This window comes from Cynoglossus semilaevis, chromosome 16 (genome assembly GCF_000523025.1).
Source record: "Cynoglossus semilaevis isolate Cse_v1.0 chromosome 16, Cse_v1.0, whole genome shotgun sequence".
Taxonomy (NCBI): domain Eukaryota; kingdom Metazoa; phylum Chordata; class Actinopteri; order Pleuronectiformes; family Cynoglossidae; genus Cynoglossus; species Cynoglossus semilaevis.
This window is the reverse complement of record NC_024322.1, coordinates 1,448,350-1,466,948: the sequence shown is the minus strand read 5'-3', so window position 1 is coordinate 1,466,948 and position 18,599 is coordinate 1,448,350. Positions and strand designations below refer to the sequence as shown.

The 18,599-nt window shown below is 39.4% G+C and overlaps 2 protein-coding genes across 7 annotated transcripts; one reads left to right on the top strand and one right to left on the bottom strand.

Annotated features, from left to right (window-relative positions):
• Positions 1-83: 83 nt before the first annotated feature.
• On the bottom strand, positions 84-7,360 carry dbr1 (debranching RNA lariats 1). Of its 2 annotated transcripts, none has more exons than XM_025063597.1 (9): positions 7,250-7,360; positions 4,810-5,024; positions 4,605-4,729; positions 4,348-4,428; positions 4,161-4,246; positions 3,286-3,510; positions 3,129-3,206; positions 2,878-3,023; positions 84-2,528 (listed from the first exon to the last, which is right to left on the bottom strand). In XM_025063597.1, exons 2-9 carry the CDS (start codon positions 5,004-5,006, stop codon positions 1,778-1,780), a joined length of 1,689 nt encoding a protein of 562 aa, XP_024919365.1. In that variant the 5' UTR covers positions 5,007-5,024; positions 7,250-7,360; the 3' UTR covers positions 84-1,777. The 2 variants fall into 2 exon arrangements, with proteins under 2 accessions (XP_024919365.1, XP_008326078.1); XM_008327856.3 differs by lacking the exon at positions 7,250-7,360 and adding an exon at positions 6,324-6,625 and having other exon boundaries at positions 192-2,528.
• On the top strand, positions 7,315-18,287 carry armc8 (armadillo repeat containing 8). 5 transcript variants are annotated; one of them, XM_008327857.3, is made up of 22 exons: positions 7,315-7,446; positions 9,233-9,309; positions 9,930-10,001; positions 10,245-10,387; positions 10,477-10,574; positions 10,993-11,085; positions 11,169-11,249; positions 11,752-11,827; positions 11,922-12,012; positions 12,107-12,167; positions 12,290-12,490; positions 12,572-12,667; positions 12,738-12,820; positions 12,909-12,990; positions 13,100-13,186; positions 13,356-13,448; positions 13,540-13,689; positions 14,170-14,265; positions 14,385-14,480; positions 14,604-14,676; positions 14,901-14,994; positions 15,587-18,287. In XM_008327857.3, exons 1-22 carry the CDS (start codon positions 7,402-7,404, stop codon positions 15,618-15,620), a joined length of 2,022 nt encoding a protein of 673 aa, XP_008326079.1. In that variant the 5' UTR covers positions 7,315-7,401; the 3' UTR covers positions 15,621-18,287. The 5 variants fall into 5 exon arrangements, with proteins under 5 accessions (XP_008326079.1, XP_016895456.1, XP_016895454.1 ...); XM_017039967.2 differs by having other exon boundaries at positions 11,904-12,012; XM_017039965.2 differs by having other exon boundaries at positions 7,368-7,470; positions 11,904-12,012.
• Positions 18,288-18,599: the final 312 nt, after the last annotated feature.

Sequence of the window (18,599 nt, the reverse complement as noted above, 5' to 3'; positions counted from 1 at the left end):
GCATTAATACTTAAATCTCAAGGGTATTTTTTAACCACAAATTTTACACCGCAACACAAAGTGGCCACTGCTGCTTTCAACAGTAAGTTAAATATATTATTACGCGAGATTAAAAATCGCATATTTGAATTCACCTCAGTGACACTTGCCGAAGATGTAACACAGCAGTGAAAGCAGCAGCTTCTGTGTCTTTTTTTTAAGCTAAAATTTTCTCCATGGATTCGTTGACAGTTTAAAAAAAACAGTTTAACAGATTAAGCAGCAACTTGAGGAGCAGGCATACAAATTTGAAAAAAAAAAAAAAAAAGACATTTTATCAAGCTTCTTACCCTTTCAAAGATCATCAGTTATCAGTCAACGGTGATGGCGCATGGGTTCAGTGTTCTTTAAATGTTAAAGATTGTAAAGTGTTCAGCAAATCTGTAAATGAATGTGGGAGAGGCTCTGTGGCTAATAAGGAAGGTATTGACAATTTACTCATGAATACGAAGATAAGGGTGGGTGCAACTTCTTGTCACTTTACAGTCTCTTTAATCGTTGCTCTTGTTTTGGATGTTACACATGTATAAAAAAAAATAAAAAATAAAACACAGAACTCCAAAACAAAAATCTGTTGTTGTCTAAAAATTTTATCGGTTTAATAAAATACATTTTTTTCTTTAAAAAAAAAATCAATCAGAATTGAAACAGAAAAACATCTGACAGCTGTGATTTTGTAGAAATAAAAATGTACTGGTTCAGTCTGCTTCAGGTATTTTTAAGGATCAATTTGATATTTGTTTTTAACCCTTTCCCCCCCATGTTATCAGATCTTACACTACATGTATGACTCCAGGAGAATATTTTACACTGTAACCATGACAAGTAATATAACAAAAAGGCCTATTTTTCTCAATCACAGGTCCAGATTAATCATGAATGGAACTTAAAATGTAAAATTTAGTCATCTTCATTTTAATGGTAAGAGACCTCGTTAACCAAAAAGTTTACTTTCCCTTAAGGATTAATTCATGATTTTAATCAATAATGTTTGTCTTTTCTTTAAATAAAATAAAGCTACAGGGCACAACGGAAGAATAATTTACTGCCTTGAACCAAAGTCCATTGAGAAAATCAGAGATTATACAATAAAACATTTATTTTAGTTGTGGAAGAAGCAGTGGATCAACAACATTTGTCGTGCTCTGACATAAAATTGCCAAAATTTCAGCTTATATAATGTTAAAAAAAATACCTCATATGAAGTTTGTCTGCTTCCATTGCTTCCTCCGTCACTAAGTTCAAATGGGTTCACTGATTTTTCACGGACTTTGGTGAAGGAAATAAACTAATTTTTAGGTGGCTGTCGAACTGCGCAAAACAAAGTTGTCAAAATCTTTAAGGTACAGCAGACGCTGGCTGGATCAAATTCTGATAGGTTGTCACTTCTCACAGTCGACAACTGTGCCTTAAGGGTTTTGACCACAGAGGGCGCAGGCAGCACAACCAACGCTGACTGGGAGTCCCAACCATATAAAATGAAGCACCAGAACAAACTTCCTTTAAAAGAAAAATAATGTAAAACACAATAGAAATATCAGATTGCTATTGTTCGTTTGATTTCAAAATAGAAAAATCTGATTCTATTCAGACTGAAAACCTTGTAAATTACCCCACACTAAGTTGACATCAGTAAGCTGGTATTGTTGACTGTAGAAAAGTCCGGCTGTAAATTCATAAACGAGCCTTTCATAAAGCAACAGAAACTAACAGAGTCCTCACCTGTGTGCCTCTTGTTTTAATTTTCACCCTCGTCTTCCTCGTCTGCTGCTGCGTAGATCACCTGATTCCTGCGCTTGATTTTGGGAATCGTTTCCCTGCTGCCGGAAACTGCCGTCTCGAGACTGGTGCGTTTTAGGAAACGTGCAGGAGACACGTCCAAATCGTCACAGAGCTCGCCCTTATCTGCAGCCGATTCACAGAGACTGGATGTCGGGGTGGAGTGTGACGGAGGAGGCAGGTTCATGGAGCAAAGATGAATGGGTGAAATGTCAGCTTTGGGGTCGGGTAAAATCATGCGGCTCGGGGTGTGGACTTGAGGTATTTTATCGCCGCCTTTCGCCACCTCAGCGTCTTTCTCCTTTTCGTCCCCCTCCTCTTCTTCTTCCCACTCGTCCTCTATTGTGATCTCATCGGGATTAAACGAATTCGACAGTCCTGATGTGTCAGTTGGATACTCACTGGGCTCTTCTCCGCTGCCAAGGCTGTTTTCATCTTCGTCCTCATCCTCTTCTCCTCCAGTGCTGGACTGGAGTTTCTCAAGTTCATGTCGTCTCTGTCCAGCCTTTGCGTAGAGATCCGAGAGTCCAAGTGTGGCACAAAGCTCCGTGGTCTGAGGGTTGGTGTTAAAGCTGGCTGTAGTTTTAGGCCGAGGGTTGTTTGGGTCATAGGGTATCACTGTGCGGCTGAAGTTTTCTGGAATGGCGAGTTCACCATTCAGGTCCTCCATCACCTGCATCATGTCAGCCTCTGAAGCTGAGAAGTTCCACCTGACAGACGGAGGTGAAATGTCAACCACAAATGCCGAGTCATTTTTGGACTTTTTTTTGGACAATGTTCGAATTTAACCCAACGCAGGATGAACCTCAACATTAACCACGAATATTTTACGAATTATTTCTTGCTGGTTTTCATGATTTTTCAAAGTAGGCTTTTTGGACCTTGAAATATATTTCTTTGGAGACGACTTTTGGGGTGATTGTTTTATAAGCCATCTCCTTTATAATGAATAATAATTTTGCCTTAATTGAACTTACATCAATGCTAACTTCTAGCTAGAAAAGAAAATTCTCACTCTTGACCAATGTTTATGTTTACGTCTATAGTTTTCCTCTTTACCGCTCATGAAGGCCGTTGTTTTCTGGTGGGTTCCAGGGGTATGGGTCGGTCCTCTGCAAAATGTTCGTGGATTTTAGGATAGCAAGCCATTCGGGATCGTATTCAAGACCCTCGGAGGAACCTGCTCTATCGGGAACATCCACAATCTGTCACACAAGAGCCTAAGTTATTTAAAAATTCAACAAAAGCTTTGGGTCCGAGGGGATCAAGTCAAAAAAAAAAAAAACAAACAAAAAAAAACATCCTCTCACCTGTAAAAATTCCCTGTACGGCAAACACTTATCCAGAGACAGGAACTTGGTCACTCGTGGGGCAGCGTTACCTTTAGGCTGCAAAGAGAAGTCACTTGGTTGAGTAAATGGGATAAGTATTTGAAATGTTGTCTTCTGAAAACATCAAACGTCTCACCGGATGCTGCATCACGGCAGCAAACTTGACGTGAAGATGAGCAGAGAACCAGTAGTTTGGTTGCAGGTGGCCCAGCAGCTCTTCAGCTGCAGGACTTCCCAGAAGGTTGGACTCCACTTCCTGGCGCAAAAACTTTTTCTTACGCAGCAGTTCTCTTGTGTTTCCGTAGTGGTAGATTCCACGAGGCCAATCATGGCTCATGAAAATGTCTATAGGCATCTGGATCTTAGTGGTGTGAAAAAAAAAACACACACAATAAAAAAATGTAGTCATTCAGAATAATGGTTGGACAAAGCATAGAAATACCTAATATTGTTCACAGCTAAGTCACATGTGTCCCAAAATATGTTTGTAGAACAATATTATTTGAAGGTATTAAGTTGGTTTAGTGTTTAAAAGTTTCGCAACGCAGCTGAATGGCTTCATCCCCACAGATTGATGTCCTTCCAGTAGACATTTCTTCTTACATCTCCTTCAACATTAAATGTAAAACCTATCGAGGATCAGAAACGTAAAAAAAAATCTATCTATTTCCTAATTATTATCAATTGTAGGAGCGAAAATATTGCTGAACAGACTGCTGTTATTGTTGTATTTGCATTTTTCCACATCTCACTATGACCCTTTCTAATTTTATGTGAGCGAAGCAAGCATGGCACCAATTTAACCAGAAGAAGAAGAAAAACTGGTTTGGAGCAACACGCTTCGTCTGTTTCTATGACCCAACATTCCTTGATATCTTAAACCAAAATGTTATATACAATTTTATCGACTTTAGGTTGAACGAATTGCCTGATTTGCGACACTAAGTCCAACTTCAGGTACCTAGGAGTCAGTACAGTAGCTTTGTCTTATTAGCATAATCCGATATTTACCTGTTTTAATTTGAACACCTCAATGTTTCGGATGTGATAAACACTTCGGAGAGTATCAGGATTGTACGGAGGGAATTCATGGTGACCTTTAAAAACACAGAGATAAGCATTCTTCGTCAACATTACAAGAAGCGCAACTTTGTTTATTCAGTGAGTGGCAGTGGAACATATTTGATCTATTTGTCACCTTGTCTGTAGTCGCGTGACTTGAAGATTCCTGATATTCCGCCGATTCGAATCCCTCTGAAGCGAATGACACCAGCATAACCTGTGGACACAGAACTAAGGGAATGAAAGAGTGCATTTCAATTTGACAATTGTCAGCTGGTTTTTACAAGCCCTTTCTTTTTGGAAACAGGATTAAAAGCCAGTGTTGTTGATTAAAAATAACAACTATTTTTGTATGAGGAGAATATACATGTTTGTTTTTGTGCAGGATTTTACCTAAATAATAAATGTTTGGTGCCACCCAGCCTCCATACGCAAGCTCTTGCAGGTGGTTGGAAGCCTCATGATTTCCTCCAATGAAGACTGTCAGAATGGGAGCCTTCTTCTCTCCAGAGTAGTACCTACAACAGCGAGTACAACGTCAATGTCATGATCCATGGAACTTTTCACAAACTGAACAAAAATAAAGTAAAGAACTGACTTGTAAAACGACTGCATGGATCTGTACTTTGGAGGAACAGCCATGCATTTCATGTCTCCCTCATTCCTCACTGCCTGGAAATCTCCGCAGCAGAGGAGCAGGTCTACCTTCACGCCTTCCTTCTTCTCCAGATAGTCAATCGTCTCATAGATCTTGTCCAGCTCTCCATGGCAGCAGCCCTCCACAGCAATCTTCATGCTGCCTGAAAGGGAGTCCTGAAAATCCACAAACACAGTTGTTGCTTCTACATAAACATGTACAGTAACTGATCCAAATTATGCCTTATTTGTTTATAACCTCGCGATTAAGATGGAAAAGTTTCAACACTCACGAGCAGTGTAAACGTTTTATGAATAAAGTCAACCATAGAAATTAAATTAATTTTGTTGTGAAACTTAAATATATTTAGCTAACATTTTGTTTTTACAAAGGTAAACGTAAAAAAAAAATAGATAAAAAAATAGATAACTGTACAACCAAAAATGAAATTACTAAACTTTTACAAACCTTTTAAAGATAAAATATTTGCTGAAATTTTCAGGAGTTTAGCTATCAATTATACTGATTACTGTCTCTTAGATCAGGGCCTCAACTCACACCTAAATTTAATGCTTTTTGTCACATCAAATTACAAATATTTTATTAATACAAACCAATTTTATACCAATGTAGGATTAGATTTATTGAGCAAAATGGCTGAGTGTATATATATGTAAATACTTGCTTGGGTAATTTCAGCAGTGGTTGTTATCTAAATTTCTATTTGGCTATGTTCTATGCATCAGCAAGCTCTTCCAACCACATACAGTATGTGCTTAACGTTGGGACGAAAATAGGATTTCCCAGAAGCTTAAAATGCCTGGCAACACAGCATCTCCAAGACGAAACATGTTAAAAAACTTCCTCTCGGATGTGGTGAAACAAACATCTTGTAGAAACCAATACAGTCAAAATTTAGATAATGTATAATGCGAGATATCCTCCTAGGTCCACTTCTTTTCATTCTTATTTGGTTGTACAAGACGTATTGCAAATATACCTATTATGATGTTTTACGAATATAAGTTTAGAATGTATTGGGTTTTTAAGATTTGATATGGTTTCATAATTATATTTACCTTTTGCCTCCATATATTAATCAAATTACTAGCATTTATCTTCCGCCACTTTGTATTTTAATGTATTACCTTACTCGTAGTTAATGTCAAATATATCCTCGGTTGTTTGGGAGAAACCCTGCTCGAATGTGTTTTAATACGTAAAACGTGTTATTCGCTCCAGGTCAAAGTTACAACTGTGTAAAAAAAACCCATGCAACAGAAATTTAGCCATTTTCAATCGTTCACCCCCGCTTTAATCGCCATTTTCGACAACAAATTCGTAAAGTGAACAAAACTCAACGCAACATGTCATAGCAATGCTAGGCTAACACATTGAGCACAGTAAAGCGAGTTATCCAAAAACACGACAAAAATAAGCTAGAATGCTAACCCAATTTCTGGATAATAACTTACAAGGCACAGGACGAACTGAGAAGTCGGGTATTTCACTTCCACCAGCCGTTAAGTCACAAACCGATTCTGAAAAACATCTTTAAGGGTAAAGAATCTTCACACAAACAGACTGAATTTTCCCACCGTGCCGCTGCCAGACTCTGCGCATGCGCAGTGTCGTAAACGCAACTACGATTTTAAGCGGAAGAATAAATACAAAGATGTACATATCGTTGATTAAAATATTTGATTGTACAAAACCCAATCCAAATTATAAGTCGGCTCACATTATACTAACATTTATTATCACGTCCCAAAAATAAAATACTGTACAAACATCAAATAATATTTGAGTGTATCAATGTGAAGTATCAAAGTTATAACAAAGTATATAAAAAAAATAAATATTAAAGAGTTTTACCCCACCTTTTTTACTTTAAATGTATGAACTGTTTTTCAGAGATATGTTGATTTAAATGATAAGCTTTAATATTTAAACACTCAACTCCTGAACCAGGGAATTACAACATCGAACACCACTGTACACGAACACACTATCGTGGCCTATTGCAAGTGACTACGGGACAATTCTATGTGACCTGTACATTTAAATAACTGTTACATTCATTTGTTCATCACATTTTTCAGCAATTGGTACATTTCAGCAAATTGCTTGGGTTAATAGGAAGTAAAGACCAAAGGCACGCGTAATTGAAAAATGACATCAGACACATATTTTAGATAAAAGACTGACATCATATAATGACTTAATCTATAAAAAGTTTCTGTTCCACAACTGAATGAGTTGTTTCTATATTTAAAGACCCATCTGTGATTGGTGTAGTGGGTTATTTCGTCCCTGACTTCGTCACATTTAGTTGACATATCCTGTTTCTAACTGTGGTAGAGTAATCTCTGGTATTGTTATAATTATCATGGGGACCTACTGTTGCAGCTGTTATCCTTTTAAAACACCCGCTACGACGCCAGCCTCGTGACTAACCACAAGTACTCCGCGTTAGCTAGCAGCGGCTGGTCTGGAGGGGGCGGAGAGTCTGCGAGGAGCTGCGCCGAAGGGCGCACGATCGTTGGAAGAGAGATGGCGTGCTTGTTGGAGGCCCCTCTCCGCATTAGCGTGCTGTCCGTGAGTGTCCCCCTGCATTTCGTGGTTTGTTAAGTGGCAAATTTGATAACTGTAATGAATTGAGCTATGGTGGTTTGTTTGCTGCTGTTAACCTACGATGCTAAGTTTCAAAAACAGCAATTTGCAACATGTAGCAAGAGCAAAACCTCGGGTGGCGCGCATACGCAAGCTGCGCGTAGTGTTCTAGTTTTGTGTACCAAGGTTGCCCACAAGGGCGGGAACCTTTTCAGCCAACTCGCGAGTACGGTGAGCACAATTCTTTATGCCTGCCCGCCGCGACGTTCTGTAAGGGGGAGCAAATCAAACAACACAAATAGCTGTCAGTGTCAGTAGGAATGAGTTAGCAGCTAACTGATAGCACACATGACAGGGTTGCTGTCACAGCTGATTGTGCAGATATTACCCGACATGCATTTGAATAATGTATACATTGAAGCTAAACATTTGCACCACTCATAATTATTCCTAAACATAAAATATATAGAAACGAGCTCGTTAAACAGAGTAGCAACTATGCTAGTTAGCATTCGCTAACACTAGCTCAGTGAGGCTATCACTATTTAGTAAGTTACCCTTATTAATGACTTTTGACTGAAAGTACATTTATAGCAGTCGGAAGTAATATTTAGAGGTATAAAAAGGTGTAATCATGCAATAAATGAACATGAACAAATAAGCTACTAAAATATATTCTGTATGACATTTAAAGCGTTGTGCATTTCTGGTGGATACCTAAAATGATAGCTTTATCTGCTCAATTTAGGCTTTTCCTATAATTAATTAAACGGCAATAATAATAAAAACTGTACCCGATGCTGCACATTAATAATTTAAAAAATAGTCAAATGCAGTAAAAGTTAAAATAATTAAAAACAGGCATAGTAGGTTTAATTTAGAAATTAAAAAAAAACTGTACTCGATGCTGCACATTAATAATTAAAAAATAGTCAAATACAGTAAAAGTTAAAATAATTAAAAACTGGCATAGTAGGTTTAATTTAGAAATTAAACCTACTATGTTTTGAGTCTTGTTCTTTTGCAATGTACATTTGATAACTATACAATTCTAAACAACATTTTTACAAGTTTTCTCTTGCCATTTCTTGGATAATTTGGAACCCCCCCCCCACATCTATGAGGTCTTTTTTTTAAATAATTTTTGAAATTGAACTACATTGAGAGCATATTTCATTCAATTAAGTTAATGATTTTTATTGGACATGGGAATTAAAATTTTTGAGATTGTATTTATTGGTGAAGATAAACCATTACATCCTCCTAATAGTAGCTGACAAGGTCAGACAAGCTTAATAAATGTACAGAAAGTGTTTAACCATTGATTGTTGCGAACCAGAAACTAGTGGTATCACTGTGTTGTCAGCAGACTGAGGTTTGTGCCCGTTGAGTCATGTGGAAGGTTCTGGTTAAAGCTAGCACAGAGGTAAACAGAGCCCTCTGAGGTCACTTGCAGCCATGCTGGTGCACACAAAGTACAGGTTTTAAAAGTTTGAGGTAGAACAAAGGCAGAGGCAGTTCAGTCAAATTTAACTTTTTTTGCTTTCACATTAAATAACTGATGAAAATTGGAGAAAATATAAAATTCATTACATATCGATCTTGCGTTTTTCTTATTGAAAAATTGCTATTTTGAAGCTACCTTTTAGCTGTGTTTCCATTAACTTGAGTTCCCAGCTTAATTGGCCTACTTTTAGCTATTTTGGGGTATTTTGTTTTAAACAGTTATTTATTTTTACGTTTCTTTACTATACTTTTATGTTTAATGCAGGAAGTCACTGCCACCAGTCGCCATTATGTGGACCGATTGTTTGACCCGGACCCACAGAAAGTTGTACAAGGAGTCATGTAAGTCCCACAATCTCATGCATAACTTGAGTCCTGGTATGGGATAATTATCAACACCTGACATTGAATATTGTTTTACTTTCTAGTGTGAAATGTTGCTGTACTTGTGTGAATTGTGAACTCGTTGTTATTACTCTTAATTTCTCCGTGCTTGTCTCACTTTCGCTGCGTTTCTCAATTGCTTTGACGTGAACGTTGTGAATTATTTTTAACTGGAAAGACTAGAGACTAGCTCTGGTTACGGCAGCATACTGCAAGCTCCAGGAGCGAAACATCTGACTGATTTCTTGAGCGCCAGCTACTGCAGCTGCACTTTTTAACACTCACCTGCCATTTCACATCATCTGGGCCAGTAGCAGACAAGGAGGGAATTAAACCTAACGTACAGCAGAACACACAGTCGTGTGTGCATATCTACAGGAATACGTAGCTCACGGCGTTGTCAGTTGGCCACAGACCTGATCAAAACAAGAACACAAGAAGCATTGTTATTGACTAACCTTTGATGTACTTAATGTTTAAACAGATTTAGAGTGTGAAGCCAACATTTAAAATACTTGACGAGGAAGAACATCTGATCTGTGCGCTCTATTTTTTTTTTTTTCCCATTGGTTTTATAGTGACATGAAGAATGCTGTCATTGGAAACAACAAGCAGAAGGCCAATCTTATCGTTCTTGGAGCTGTGCCAAGGTACATCACTGTAAAACCTTCCTTCTGCTCTCAACACGCACTTATCATTTTCAAATCACGTCACGCTAAAACTGACACTGGTTTTTTTTTTCTGTCGATCCCTGTACAGTGAGAAAAACTTTGTACTTGCTCATACTGCAGCTCCTGTCATTTCCACTGTAGCATCTCGTGATTATGTTCACCTGTGGAGAAGTTGCAGTTATATCCAGATTGTATGTGTTATTTTTTTGTGTGTCTCTCCAGATTACTGTACCTGCTCCAACAGCGCACCTCCAGTCTTGAGCTGAGGACGGAGTGTGCAGTGGTGCTGGGAAGTCTCGCCATGGGCACCGAGAACAATATCAAGTCCCTTGTGGACTGTCACATCATCCCCGCTCTTCTTCAAGGTTGGAAAACGCCACTCTCTTCGACGTAGCAGCGACGACCTTTACCTTAGGACGCAGTTCTAAATGGCACTTGTGTTTTGTTCCTGCAGGACTTTTGTGTCCAGACCTAGTCTTTATTGAAGCCTGTCTACGATGCCTGAGGACAGTTTTCATTAGTCCAGTAACTCCTGTGCAGCTGCTCTACACTGTAGGTTCAAAAGTTGATGGTAAAACATGGCTGCCGACTCGAGATTTATTGTCTATTGTGCATACACAAACAGATTTTTGAAATTTGGAAGTTCTCAGCTTTAAAAAAACCCACTATAAATGTGAGAATGCATACAAAGGAAGTCACAAGTTTCTAAGGCGAATTGGAAAAAATTTTTTTTTTCATGTTTGCTGTAATTATTTTTAATGGTTGAGAAGCCTAATGAATATTACTTAAATAATTTCCCATACTAATAATTCCATAATTTGGATTAATCACCAATTAAAACAGGTGTACATATGTACATAAACATAAAAAGTATTTTTTAAATAAATGGATGAATCTGCTTTTATCATAAATTATCATGCTTACCCTGTGATTTATCTGTCCTAATTCTATCGTACACCCGTGTTTGAAGGACCCCACTGTGATTCCTCATCTAATGTCCCTACTGAGCCACTCACAGAGGACCCAGGAGTACATCACACAGATCTTCTCTCACTGTTGTAAGGTATTTGTTGATTATTTAATGCATTGACTAATCATTTCAAATTGCACCGGGAGTCGTCGTTGACCGTGTCTCCATGCCCTCAGACGCCCGAGCACCAGACGGTCCTGTTCAACCACGGTGCCGTGCAGAACATTGCCCCTCTGCTGATATCTCCCTTTTATAAGGTACGAGTTTGACTGTTCAGTCTTTACCCAAAATAACGAGGTTAAAACCTTGAAGGTTACGTCAACACCACTTATATCAGTACAGTGGAACCTTGAGATACGAGCATAATCCGTTTCAGGACCGAGCTCGTAACTCGAGGTGCTCGTATCTGGAATCTCGAGACATACACACAAAAAAATTATAGTATATAAAGATTCCTGTGATATAAAATAAAATTAGTTTTAATTATGAGTTCTTACCTTGAGACAGACGATACCGTAGCGGCTAATGGCGGCATCTGTGGCGGAGGAAGGAAGGGAGGGAATCAAATCTTTACTCGTATATCGAAGCAAAAACTCACTCGAATGCTTGCTCGTATCTCGAAATACTCGTATGCCGAGGTGCTTGTGTCTCGAGGTTCCACTGTATAAGAAGAAAATATTCAACATGTTTTTATTATCATATAATAATCATAGAAGTGCCCCCCCACATTAAGAAGAATTTTTTTTTTTTTTTGTCCAGGTCCGGATGCAGGCGCTAAAGTGTTTCTCAGTCTTGGCCTATGAGAACACCCAAGTCTCAATGACACTGATGAATGGTGAAGAGAGTGTTCTTTTCCCCCCTGTTTTTTCGAAACCTCGATCCCGAGCGTTTTCTGCAATTTCATTCATTAGTCGTTTCTGTTTTGTCAGTGCTGGTGGACGGAGAACGCCTCGCTCAGGTATTTGTTAAAATGATGCAAAGGGATCAACCCATAGAAATGCAGCTAACAGCAGCCAAATGGTTAGTAACAAAAGCCCCGGTAGGTCCTGCATGAGCGTTATTGCACGTTGTTTTTGTGTCAGAGTTGACCCTTTGTTGTCTTTGTGTTTAACAGTTTAACGTACATGTGTCGAGCAGGTGCCATCGGAACGGACGACAACTGCATCGTCTTAAAGGTCAAGGGCTTTTGTGCCACACGTCTGCACTTTTTAAATATATAGATCCATTAGATAGATACAAAAAATAAACATTTAAAATATAACATTTACCTTAAGCATTACTTTATGTTTTAAAACAGACTTTGCCGTGTCTGGTGCGGATGTGCAGTAAAGAGCACCTGTTGGAGGAGCGAGTGGAAGGAGCAGAAACGTTAGCTTACCTGATGGAGCCTGACGTGGAGCTGCAGAGAATCGCCAGCACCACCGATCACCTCGTGGCCACGTTGGCCGACTACTTCAAATACCCCAGCTCTGTGTCTGCCATCACTGACATCAAGAGGGTGGGTCCCTTTTCACGGGCATTCCACCGACGTGGAACCACAGATGGATTTTTAACTTTTGAATACTTTTCTCACTTGCAGCTGGATCATGACCTGAAACACGCGCACGAGTTGAGACAAGCTGCGTTCAAACTTTACGCGTCTTTAGGCTCGAATGACGAGGACATTAGAAAAAAGGTAAGTTGGAACTCCGTATGAAGTTTTTAACTGTACGCGTAAACCTTCGCTAACGGCTACCTTTCTCCAGATTACGGAGACAGAAAACATGATGGACAGGATAGTCAGCGGTCTTTCAGAATCGAGCATTAAAGTCCGATTAGCAGCCGTCAGGTACTATAAAATGCTGAATAAGTTAATCTATTAAATTCTACCAAAAACGTAGTGTGTAATTTTGTTATTATTTTTTTTTTTTGCCCAGATGTCTTCACAGTCTGTCACGGTCTGTCCAGCAGCTACGGACCAGCTTTCACGACCATGCAGTGTGGAAGCCCTTGATGAAGGTCAACAGTTTGACGCCCAGACAGATTTAAAAGAAAATTCTATAAGAATATAAAAAAAATATGTGAAGAAATGATTAAATATGGCCTTGATTTTTTTTTCTGTACACAGCTTTTACAGAATGCTCCAGATGAAGTCCTGATCATGGCTTCTTCTACAATATGCAATCTACTGCTGGAGTTTTCACCCAGCAAAGAGGTACACGGATACTGCACTCAGCTCAATCTGCTGGACACATGACGTATCCCACTCACCCAGCAAAGAGGTACATGAATACTGCAGAATACTCAGAACAATCTGCTGGACACATGACGTATCCCAACTGACTGACATAAAAAAAAACTCTTTGTTTTTTTTTCATCTGCAGCCCATCCTTGAGTCAGGGGTGATTGAGTTACTCTGCAGTTTAACCAAGAGTGACAGTCCAGCACTGAGAGTCAATGGGATCTGGGCTCTGATGGTAAGATCAGCATGGTTCACGTAGTCTGGAACCAGACCAGGAAAGAAACTAAAAGTTTAATTTTAAAAACTTAAACGATCCATCTGTTTAGAACATGGCGTTTCAGGCGGATCAGAAGATAAAGATGGAGATTGTACGTTGTCTTGGTACAGAACAGTTGTTCCGTCTGCTCTCGGACCCTGACAACAATGTCCTAATGAAGACCTTGGGATTACTGCGTAATCTGCTTTCTACACGACCGGTAAGAAACACAGTTTGGCGGCCGGAATACAAAGCTGAAAGCCAAAGCTTAGTTTGCCTTTCAGGGCAAAGTCCCCTTAACCTGGACACTGCATTATTAAACTCACGTCATTACGTTTGAAGAAATTGCTGTATTATCCAAACTATAAGTCGCTCCAGAGTAGAAGTCGCACCAGTGCCCTCTAGCGGCTGTCTGTGAGGAAAATATCGAACATGGAAATATTCAGTGGTACAGGAGTAGCAGATACTGGTACACAAGCCTATGGTGCCCTCTAGCGGCTGCCAGTGTGAAGATAACAAAGGTGAAATTATATATTTTATTATATTATATACTGCAAGCTACACCAGAGTAAGTCGCAAACCCAGCCAAAGGATGAAAAAAAAAAAGTGGAAAATACGGTAAATTCCAATCAAACCTGAAAAAGAAATGGCAGCAGCAGCAGCAGCGGGACACCTGAACATCTTTCTCTTTCATTTTCAGCACATCGACCAGATCATGAGTTCTCACGGGAAGCAGATCATGCAGGCGGTCACGCTCATCCTGGAATCAGAGCATAGTATAGAGGTGAAGGAACAGGTGAGGTGTTTTTTTCCTTCACACCACTCAGTTCTGTCTATTCTTATCCTTTAGCATTGAGTCGCTAAGTGCTGCTGAGACACTGACCATTTGACCTTTGCTCCTTTTTTTTACATCAGACACTTTGTATTCTTGCCAACATCGCTGATGGAAACACGGCTAAAGAACTCCTCATGACCAATGACGACATGCTGCAGAAAGTCAAGTATTACCTGGTAAAAAGCACCTTCTTGGAGCAGCTGCTGTTAGCCTGTCCCATGAGACAACTGTTGTTGTTGTTGTTGTTATTGTTTATCTGGTTGGATGTGTAACCGGTAGAGATTTCTAATACTTCTCAGGGTCACTCAAATGTGAAGCTGCAGCTCGCCGCCACTTACTGCATCTCCAACCTGATCTGGAATGAAGAAGACGGTGAGGCAAAAAAAAAAAAACAGAAGCAGAGAAAGATTCTGCTGAAATGTTAAAGATTTATTTCATAATTTAAATCCAAATTAAAAAAAACCTGGTTTGACCTAGACGTCCATCGAAAGTTCAGTGCAGCCTGAAGGCATTTAAAAATAGATGGATCGATGGATGGGACGGGGGGGGGGACGGGGGACGTTTCTTTTGGCTCAACTGCTTTTATCCTTGTGCAGGTTCTCAGGAGCGTCAGGACAAGCTGAGGGAGATGGGCTTCGTGGACATCCTGCACAAACTAACACAGTCCTCTGACCCCAGCCTCTGTGACCGGTAAGACTGCCTCCAAACAACACCTCAACAAACACAGTCTGTGGTGACTGTGCTGTTTGTAAAATGTGCCGAGAACAAATATCGGAAGATTCCAGCCCTGGAGTAATGGACATGCTTTCCGTCTTCTCCATCAAAGTCCATAGAGACATTTATACATTTTACAACAATACTCTAAAGGACTTGAGCCAATGCTATTTTGACCTGTAAGGTTAAATGTGTCATTCCGACATACCTCTGAATCAGCAAAAAATCTCTTAACACTGGTGTGTCAAACATACAGCCCACAGGCCAAAACCGGCCCACTTGGTGTTTTCAATCCGGCCCACTCAATGAATTTTGAAAAATACACAAAACCTTCATGTTCAGGGAATGGTTTGGAAAGTTATACTTCACTATGACAATCTGAAGATTTATCTCATTTATTTTTGTAGGAAAACAAAGGTCATGGATTTCAGCTTCTTAATTCTTTCCCAGTACTCCATGCTGATTTTCGGCCATAGGATGTTGTCCTCGTCGACCACACTTTTACGAACAGTCTTTTACATTCGGAGTTACCTTCTAACAGTGCTTTTTTTTTTTTTTTTTTCCTCAGGGCGAAGACGGCGATGCAGCAGTACCTAGCGTGACTAGAAGGGCAGACGTTTTGTTCACTGCCAGCCTACTGTACCTGAAAACGCCAGAAGGGGATGCTGTTGGTTAGATTTTTGGATGCACAAACACTTTTTTTTTTTTTTTGGTTGGAATTTTTTTTTTTTTTTTTTGTTGGACCTGCGTCGACCTCTGTTCTCCCCAAACCCGGAACCTCAATGCTTGGCTTGCTGAAAAATACAGCAGGACCTGCGGCTGCTGGGAGGTTTTTCACTTGGTTATTTCCCTCACATCCTTCAGAGACGGAAAAAAAAGGGATTTCTTTTTGTTTGGGTTCTTTTCTTGTGCAGAAAGCAGACTGCAGTGCTGGCGACTACGCCTCCCTGGACCCCTAATCGCTGAGAGGGTTTTCACTTTTGACACAAAGATAATGGATTGTTGGACAACAAAGCTTCCAATGGATTACGCTTTGTATTTTGAACAGATGACGAAAATTAATAACATTTCTTTTAGGCATTGGTAAGGTAGAGTAAGGACACATTTGAAGAGGGAGGGGGAAAAAAAAAGACTGACTATTTTGAAACTTTAAGTTGTTTTTGTGGACACATACCTCAAAAATATATACATATAAATATATAAATATAAACAAAAATCTATCTATTTTTGGAGGTTTATTTTCCTCCTCCCCATGCTGTTTGTTTTCAGTTTTCCTCTCTGATACTCAACTATGAGCACAGATTTGTGTTTGTATCTGACTGAACTTGATTGGTAAATTATAGAAAGAAAATGTAATGCCCTCTTCACTTCCGTAGGCGTTTTATTTCTCCCTACTTTTGTTTGTCTTTGTGCATCACTTGGTTGTTCCATCCTGAACATGGAAGAACCGGAGCGACTGGAGTTTGAGGCTGACGTGTAATCCTCAGCTCAAAAGACTCTTAGGATGATTAATTCAATTCCTTACAAAACAGGTTCCTTTTCCAAAACAAAATCAAATTAATTTTCTCATCTGTGGAGGAGATCATTTTATGCAGTCCAGCATAACGGAAGAAACCACCATCCGTTTTACATGCTAATGCAGAACATGAGATCTTCTTGATGAACTAATGAGAACTAATGCAGAAAAGTTTTTTTTTTTTTGTAGGCGCAGATAAAATAGGATTTTTTTTTTTGTTATCCACTGTGTTTCTCAAAGGTAAGTATTCTGAGATCCTCGGTTAAAGTCCGCTGTTCAGTGTAAAGACCATTCCACTGTTCTTCACCGCCTCACCACCAGTAACCTAACGGTGTAACACAGTGATGAAAATCATTTGCACATAAAAGTTCAAAGTGCACTGTTGTCAAAAATGCAAGGATAATCATTTACAACATTTTTTTTTTTTAAACAACGATGAAGTACCCGGACTTGAAACCGCCAACTATGTCATGACATTATTATGATTTAAATCCCATCCAGAAATACAGATCCCAATAGGTGAGGCTCACTGACTTGTCACTACACAAAACATAGATGTGAGGATTATTCATGTCTATTTTTAATCGGAATAAATGTATTTTCTTAAACATTTGGCCTTGTTGTTTTTAAAAAGTGGGGGGAAAACTGACACCTGGCGGGTAAAACCATAAAGTGCATCAATACAGTGGTGACGAAAACGGTTCCCTGAACGCCTCACGTTAACTCCAAGCTATTTCAAAACCACAATGAAGCTCTGATGAAATGAATGTCGCTGTTGAAAATATACGCAAACCTGAAGAAGGCTTTTGTCTGTGTCACGTTTTCTTTTTGTATCTCTTCATACGCTCTCTCAATCATATACAGTTACGCCTATACGCTCCGCTTGTCGTAGTTCATCTTGTTCAAGTTACAAACTGTTGAACTTTTTTGAGATTTAAAAGAAAAGAAAAAAAAAATTTAACAACACAAAGGACAAAGTATTGCGCTAGGTGGCGACACTGTCCACACCGCTAACCTGCTAGTTCCCGTGTGCATTGTGTTAGCCCCAATATGTCGGAATACAAGAACAAGACTTGAGAGATGGCAACATAACCTTGAAACGTCGGTTTCGTAGGTCGAGGACGGAATAAACGGAGGGTCTCCTGTACTGCAAAAATGTCCGTAAACCTTTGGGTCCTGTTGCAGAAACAAAAACACCATCGTAAAACGTTCGTAATCGTAAAGATCGGATTTCAAAATGGTTTACCTCATCCCAACATAGGAGTATGTACACATGTTACCGCAAACCTGGCTCACGTTAATGTCGCTCCATGAGTCTGAAATATTAGAAAAGAACACTTCTTTATTATTGTACAGTAGATCATTCTGGTAAATCTTCAGAATTGTAACAGTAGTCGTTTTAGTAAAATACATCTGAACCCCCGCTGCCACAAACAGGAAAGTTTGCCCTCTACAGTTCAAAAGCAGGCACATTCCTCATGCAAAAAGATTCCGTCACATGCAGTTCACTTAAATGTTGTTTTTTTTTTCTCTTTTAATTGGAAGACTAGGCTTTTTTTTTTTTTAGGTGGGCGTATTTCTTCCAGCTGAAAAGGTATCGCTACTAAGGATTTTTGTTGGAGGGCGAGAGTAGACGTTCTGTTTGAAAGAGGAAGTCAGGAAAGGAGGTTGGAAGCATCAGTGAGCCACCAGAGGGCAGAAGGTCTGGAGCAAAAACAAGCGCTTCTCAACACATACGCATAGGGAAAAAAAAGCTACTTTTTGTTGATCACGATGTAGTGATCACTAGGTATTCAAACGATAAGTGGTTCTTAAAGATAAAGCAGGCAAATTGAAATGTTCGGGGTGATTGACAGCGTTTAGCATCCAATTGAAACGTCGTTGCAGGCAGCTGTAACTATCTGATTAGGAAAAAAAAACAAACAAAAAAAAACAGCATGGCTTAGATTCCAAATCTAGCAAATTCTTAAGTATTCTTTTAACAACTGGAAGAATATTTCCAATTTTTATTTTTGGTCTATGTTTGTAACCCCCCCCGTACACCCCCCCACCCCCCCCCCCACTT

Coding starts and splice junctions, on each gene's coding strand:
- dbr1 (XM_025063597.1), bottom strand. CDS start 5,006: ATGAAGATTGCTGTGGAGGGCTGCTGCCATGGAGAGCTGGACAAGATC. Junction 4,730..4,809: donor TCCATGCAGTCGTTTTACAA/GTCAGTTCTTTA, acceptor TCGCTGTTGTAG/GTACTACTCTGGAGAGAAGA. Junction 3,511..4,160: donor AGGTGTTCAAATTAAAACAG/GTAAATATCGGA, acceptor CACACCACTAAG/ATCCAGATGCCTATAGACAT.
- armc8 (XM_025063595.1), top strand. CDS start 7,513: ATGGTGGTTTGTTTGCTGCTGTTAACCTACGATGCTAAGTTTCAAAAA. Junction 11,086..11,168: donor TCTTCTCTCACTGTTGTAAG/GTATTTGTTGAT, acceptor CCATGCCCTCAG/ACGCCCGAGCACCAGACGGT. Junction 14,677..14,900: donor GATCTGGAATGAAGAAGACG/GTGAGGCAAAAA, acceptor ATCCTTGTGCAG/GTTCTCAGGAGCGTCAGGAC.